Here is a 7176-nt window from a genome sequence, read left to right on the forward strand (position 1 = left end):
AAATGATATTACTCCCCAAACTTAGCTACTTTCTTCAACATAATGCTGTAGTGGTGCCCAGATCCTTTTTCGCTAATTTGAATTCCCAAATTACATCTTTTATATGAGGGAAAACTAGGCCCAAACTTAAGCTAGCCACTTTGCAGAGGCCCAAGAAGGGAGGGGGGACAGCGTTACCCGATTTCTTCCTGTATTATTTGTCTGGGCAGGCCAAAGCCATAAGCATGTGGATACCCGGCGGTCACCTACCTAATTCTGAAAACCATTTACTTCATGCCGCACAAACTAGTTGCCCGTTTGGATTTTTTGAAATGAGGAAAACAAATGTCTCACAACTGCTGCCCCTGCTTCGTCTGGCACGATCAATATGGAAACAGATCAAGAGGGTGGTTGGATTTGAGGATATTGTAGCTGAGATGCCCCTATGGAATAATGGTTACCTTCCGGCGTTACTTGAACATCCATCTGCCGAGTTTTGGGCTCAATATAGTGTCTCTACGATAGGCGATCTGTATGACCGTGGAACTTTGATCTCTTTTGAACAATTACAAATTAATCGCAGTGTCCTGAGGTCTCAGTTCTTTCATTATTTACAGCTAAGATCAGCGTTTCAATCACATATGAGATGTATAGGCACAGATAATGCTATTTCATCTCTACCCTTGATAGGGATCCTTAAATCACAGGGCCCCCAGGGTCACATCTCTTCTCTATATACATATCTGTTGTCAATAGGGACAGAATCCACCATAGACTCCGTTAAGAAGTGGGAAAGGCTCATCCCAGATACACAGGGAGAGGAGTGGGAAGAAATTCTAGAGTCATCGATCAAGGTATCTCCGTCTGTTAAAAACAGGATGATACAGTTATATATTATAAATCAATCATATTTGACTCCAACTCGACTCTTTAAGATGGGCCGATACCAATCGTCGGAATGTTTGAGATGTCACTCAATAGATGCAGACTTTGTTCATATGATCTGGGGTTGTCCGGTTGTTGCACAATATTGGAGGGAAGTGACATCACTACTGACGTCTCTGGTACAAATTCCTGTTCCCCTTGAGCCACTGGTCTGTCTACTTGGAGTATGGGATGAGGAGACATGGGGTCAATATGTTGGGATATTCCTAAGAGAGACACTGTTTATGGCACGAAAGGTATTGGCATTGCGGTGGATGAGGAGTTCATCTCCCTCTCTCGAGTCCTGGATCAGCCTGGTAAACTCGATTATTCCATATGAGCGCACGTTATATCAGAATAGAGGGTGCCCAGGTAAATTCGACAAGATATGGGAGAGGTGGAATTCCTCTCACCTTACTTTGCAGAGTGTAGATGTCACATAATAAACAACTAAGTGTGTGGAAGTAGGCTGCGGAATAGTTTTTTTTTTTTGTTCTCGTAGATGTAGGTATGATTTAGTAGTCAGGTAGATCTCATCACTGGAATAATAACACAAGGCCACTGTGATTTAATGCATATTATGTTTTGCTTTATTTGTATGCAACTGGTATTTACATTTTGCTGTACATTTTAATGCAGTGTGAAATATATGTGTATTTATATTATGCTTAACATTATATACCAGTATGTATGCAGTACACTTGTTTATGGTTCAATAAACGAATTAAAAAAAAAAAATAGGTCAATATTAGTCTCCTGATGAAGCCTTTAGTGAGGACGATGAAATCCATAGAAATTAGAGGCTTGGAGAGTGAGTGTCAATACATCACCTCACCCTATATACTGAGATGTGGGGTACATGTTTTTCTATTAGTCACCTATTGATTAACCTTCAGGGGGTGAATTATGGGTATAGTTTTACATTTGGAATTAATAAGGTTTAGTTTTATCCTTTTGTCAGAAAACATGAGGAATGACAAGAGACAACCCATTTAAGAAGATTCAATTTTGATTAAAACTATTCCAACATTATGAACAAAAAAAGACTTCTCCCCTATATGTGACGTCTCTGATGTTTATTAACAGTTGATTTCCAAGTAAAACATTTCCCACATTAAGAAAATGAAAAAGGCTTCTCCTCTGTGTGACTGCTCTGATGGTGATCAAGAAGCGCTTTCTGGTTAAAATATTTCCCACATTAACAGGAAAAAGGCTTCTCTGCTGTGTGAGTTCTATGGTGGTTAACACAATTTGATTTCTTGCTAAAACATTTCCCACATTCTGAACAGGAAAAAGGCTTCTCTCTTGTGTGGATTCTCTGGTGCTTAACACAATCTGATTTATTGTTAAAACATTCCCAAAATTCTGAACAGGAAAAAGGCTGCTCCTCTGTGTGGGTTCTTTGATGGCTATCAAAACTTATTTTCCATTTAAAACATTTCCCACATTCTGAATATGAATATGGCTTTTCTGCTGTGTGAATTCTATGGTGATTAACCAATTGTGATTTCCAGTTAAAACATTTCCCACATTCTGAAGAGGAAAAAGGCTTCTCCCCTGTGTGAGTTCTCTGGTACTTAACACAATCTGATTTATTGCTAAAACATTTCCCACATTATGAACATGAAAAAGGCTTCTCCCCTGTGTGAGTTCTATGGTGATTAACCAATTGTGATTTCCAGTTAAAACATTTCCCACATTCAGAACAGGAAAAAGGATTCTTCCCTGTGTGAGTTCTATGGTGATTAACCAATTGTGATTTCCAGTTAAAACATTTCCCACATTCTAAACAGGAAAAAGGCTTCTCCCCTGTGTGAGTTCTATGGTGATTAACCAAATCTGATTTCTGGTTAAAACATTTTCCACATTCTGAACAGGAAAAAGGCTTCAACCCTGTGTGAGTTCTATGGTGATTAACCAATTGTGATTTCCAGTTAAAACATTTCCCACATTCTGAACAGGAAAAAGGCTTCTTCCCTGTGTGAGTTCTTTGGTGATTAATCAATTGTGACTTCCAGTTAAAACATTTCCCACATTCTGAACAGGAAAAAGGCTTCTCCCCTGTGTGAGTTCTATGGTGATTAACCAATTGTGATTTCCAGTTAAAACATTTCCCACATTCTGAACATGAATATGGCTTCTCTGCTGTGTGAATTTTCTCATGTGTAACAAGACTTGAATTCTGAGTAAAACATTTCCCACATTCTGAACAGGAAAAAAGCTTTTCCCCTGTCTGAGTTCTATAGTGATTAACCAAATCTAATTTCCGGTTAAAACATTTACCACATTCTGAACATGAAAAAGGCTTCTCCCCTGTGTGAATTCTATGGTGATTAACCAATAGTTTTTTCCAGCTAAAACATTTACCACATTCTGAACATGAAAAAGGCTTCTTCCCTGTGTGAGTTCTCTGATGTGCAATAAGATTTGATGTATTTATAAAACATTTCCCACATTCTGAACAGGAAAAAGGCTTATCCCCTGTGTGAATTCTATGGTGATTAACCAATAGTTTTTTCCAGCTAAAACATTTACCACATTCTGAACATGAAAAAGGCTTCTTCCCGGTGTGAGTTCTCTGATGTGCAATAAGATTTGATGTATCTGTAAAACATTTCCCACATTCTGAACAGGAAAAAGGCTTCTCCCCTGTGTGAATTCTATGGTGATTAACCAATAGTTTTTTCCAGGTAAAACATTTCCCACTTTCTGAACATGAAAAAGGCTTCTCCCCTGTGTGAGTTCTCTGATGTGCAATAAGATTTGATGTATTTATAAAACATTTCCCACATTCTGAACAGGAAAAAGGCTTCTCCCCTGTGTGTGTTCTTTGGTGTGTAACAAAATGAGATTTCTTGTTAAAACATTTCCCACATTCTGAACATGAAAATGACTTCTTTGCTTTAGGACCAGTTTGTTTTTTAATGCCTCTTTTGTGACTTTGATTTTCCTTAGTAGTAAGTAATGAAACAGAAGGTTGGACCTGTTTCATAGGATCAGACAGATCTTTGCTGTAAATAGATGATGATATATCTGGAGTAACAGCAATCACTTCAGTTGTATCTTGTAGGATCTCAAGATCATCAGATTTAAAAATTGAAGATGTCAGCTGTCCGTCTGATCTCCTGGTACAGTCATCTGCTAAAATAAAAAAACATTTTTTTTTAATAAAATATCCTTGAGTTTTATATTTTTGAACATTTCTACTTAAACTGTCCATAAAAATGGCAAGCTATGTAAAAAACTTTAATTATTTACCAAGACAATGACAGTTCACAGTCTAATAGAAAACCTTGTTGGATGAACCAGTAGTGTGTGGTGTTCAACTGTTTGTTCATTCTGCCTCCCAAATATTGAATAAAAAGAAACCAATCAATGTTATATAGGCGAAAATAATACCAATTCTCATCCCACAAAAACAAGACCCCACTCAGGTCCATCATCTGTCAATAGAAAACCAGATAAGCCAGGCTACAGTTAATGTTATAGTTAAGGTTACTGTTAGGCTAAAGTTTGGGTTACTGTTAGGGATACTGTTGGGCTAAAGTTTGAGTTACAGTTAGGGTTACTGTTAGTGTTATGGAAATATATATGTATATTTCATATAGATCTCACATGCATGCTATATACGCCATATATACTCCATATATACACTCTATATTCATATATGCTCGCATAGAGATATAATCATAGCTGTCTTGAACTTTTTTACAGGTTACTGCAGCTGATCTGACCCCATGAAACCTGTCTGGACAAACAACTTGAGAAATATCTAGCAGACATAGGAAATGTGGAAGTAAGGCCAGATGTGCCAGCCGATACCAGAACATGCTGACACTGCAGAACAATAGGCCGTAAATTATATTGCTAGAATCAGCTTTTTTGGTAAACTCTTCCATATATGTTCATGTATTCAAACTGACCAATTAAACTAGAAGTTCAGCCTTTATGTTAATCAGATAACCTCCCTTTCCTACACGTATCTATAAATATAGGTATGCTTAATAAAGCTACAGAGCATTGAAAGAATCGATTGCTGTCTCTGTATACAGTTCTTTTCTTCCAGTTGAGCGCTCAATAAGACTGTCTAATTTGGGCAGGCCACAGTACGCACAGGGGTAAATCTACCCATATAAATTTCTACAACAATCTGGCGCCCAACGTGGGGCTGTGGACGAAACGCACGGGGACCCAGCTGACCGGAAAGACGGGGGTGCCGTTATGGGCCTGGCCCACGGGACGGAGGCTGCAGCTCCATAAGTAAGGTAAGAAAATTCTGTCATCTTGCCTGAATGTCCCGTGTCCAGCCCGGGTCTGTACCCCTAGCCGGTCAGGTGTGGTCACCACCGTATCCCAGGTAGAGTGTAAAAAGTCCACCCTTATCTAAACCCTGGGATAAGCTAAGTGTCTGCTGTGGTCCTGTGTGTCTAAGATCCGGGTGAGAGAGTTGGTGGAAAATTGTGGCAGATTTGTGTTTGTGGTTGATGGGAGACCGATAAAAGGGGAGTTTGACCCACTCAGATAGGTCCTCACAAATACACCTGGACACAGGGGGAGGACAGGAGAAGCCTTGCCCAGGGACAGGTGGTGGGGCCTTACGGAGTTATCACAAGGCAAATCTCACATCAAGCTATCACAACAAACACCCGTGCACAGGAAGGGACAACAGCGCCCACGCCAGGCCACGCGGTGGTGTTAGCTTAGGGGAGATATTGCAGGCCAAACCACTTGACAGGTTGCCACCAACACACCTGGTCACAGGAAAGGACAGGAGAAGCCGGCCCAGGTATCCGGTACAACGTGTTAACATTCCCGGGTCACCAGCGCAGTGCACCCGGTGTGGTTGGCAGTTATCGGTTACCAGCAGCTGTTTCACATACGAGTCGCAAAACAAGGGCTTTTGATCTCTCTCCCCGGACGTCTCAGTGTTTGCTACCCCGTGATGTGCCGTTTGCTTTCCATGTAGACCCGGGACTGGAAAGTCTAAAGTCTTTTTTGCACTTCATCTTTTTGCCTGTAGGGTGTGTCCCTGATATACATATTTTCCAGATTGTCACATTTTGATTTACACTCTGCTGTTTGCATAATTTTATCTTGCATTTTTGGTAGTGGTTTTTGTTACTGCCGTATGAGAATTTTCGGGAAAGCTGCGTCATTGTCATTTTGAGTATATTACTGTAGTCACAGTCTGCTTTTTGGTTTTCCATTGTTCTCAGATTTTACAGAGACGCAAGCATAAAAAGAGGAAGTTGGGTGCCTGCATTCTGCATTAACACTTTTTATTGTTGGAAGCTGTACTAGTTTTTGGACTTTTATTTCCTTTTTGGAGCGTTTTACCAAGGTTTACCAACTTTTGTGTTTTTTTTCTTTCCTTTTTCCCTCTATTTTCCATAGTATTGGTTTTTGGGTTTTTTTTCTGAGTGGTTCTTCTACAGTTTATATACGTTTTGATCTTATCAAGTTTTTGGTTTATTGTCCTTTTAAAAATCTTTTTAAAATTTTTCCTTTTTCCTTTAAATTTTTTAAAAATTACAGACTGCTCATGACAATATGTGAAATCCATCAGAAGGGCAGATTGCAAGCAGCAGAATGGCAGGATATATTAACACAGAAAAAGGGAAAATTAGTTGATGCCAACCTGCTAAATGAAGCCACCGCATGGTTCCGAGTAGCAGCGGACCTGCATCGGTGTGGAGCCACTGAGAGATATGTGGACACACCAGGAAATGATTTTTATGTGTACAACTTTGCAAAACGTATGAAACCATCTGCACCTCCACCCTATGGTGAAGGGCAATACTGGGTGTGTGAAGTCTGCTCTCAGCAGAATCCATTGTACAAGGAGACCTGTGCTGCCTGTGGTGCTCCGCGCCCCTCCCTACAGGGAGCGAGTACTGCAAGTCCCAGCATGCCCGCCCTGGATGCTGGAAAGGGGAAGCGCCCAGCTCCCCCTCCTCCCTCTGCTCTTTCCTCGCTTCCTCCTTCACGTCTCTCACTCCCCCCCACCTCTTTCTCCGCTGCTCTCTCAAGCCCTCCCGTCTCCTCCCTCCCTTCTGGCTCTCGCTCCAAAACTCTCTCTTCACGCCTTTCATCTGTACTTCCTCTTTCTTCACACTCTCATGGTTCAGTGGTACCACCTGGGCCAACGCCCAATCCCGTTCCAGTATCACTGTATCCCGTTCTAAAAGCACAGGGGACCTTTTATGTGCCGCACAATGCACAACCAGTGTCACTCATGCACTCAGGGGATGACGCTGAAAATCCCCAAGTTGA

At 40.8% G+C, this 7176-nt stretch overlaps 1 protein-coding gene across 1 annotated transcript; it reads right to left on the reverse strand.

Annotated features, from left to right (window-relative positions):
* Positions 1-1967: 1967 nt before the first annotated feature.
* Positions 1968-6563, reverse strand: LOC141074055 (uncharacterized). Its single transcript, XM_073561573.1, has 2 exons — positions 6542-6563; positions 1968-4044 (listed from the first exon to the last, which is right to left on the reverse strand). The coding sequence occupies exons 1-2, from the start codon at positions 6561-6563 to the stop codon at positions 2519-2521; spliced, it is 1548 nt and encodes a 515-aa protein (XP_073417674.1). The 3' UTR covers positions 1968-2518.
* Positions 6564-7176: the final 613 nt, after the last annotated feature.

The sequence above is a fragment of the Dendrobates tinctorius genome, unplaced genomic scaffold (genome assembly GCF_039654945.1).
Source record: "Dendrobates tinctorius isolate UK_male_01 unplaced genomic scaffold, ASM3965494v1 ptg000322l, whole genome shotgun sequence".
Taxonomy (NCBI): domain Eukaryota; kingdom Metazoa; phylum Chordata; class Amphibia; order Anura; family Dendrobatidae; genus Dendrobates; species Dendrobates tinctorius.

Excerpts from the sequence above, each read along its gene's own strand:
- LOC141074055 (XM_073561573.1), bottom strand. The coding sequence starts at position 6,563 with ATGCGGTGGCTTCATTTAGCAG. Across the intron at positions 4,045-6,541 it reads GCGGTGGCTTCATTTAGCAG|CAGATGACTGTACCAGGAGA; the intron begins GTTGGCATCAAC and ends TTTTTATTTTAG.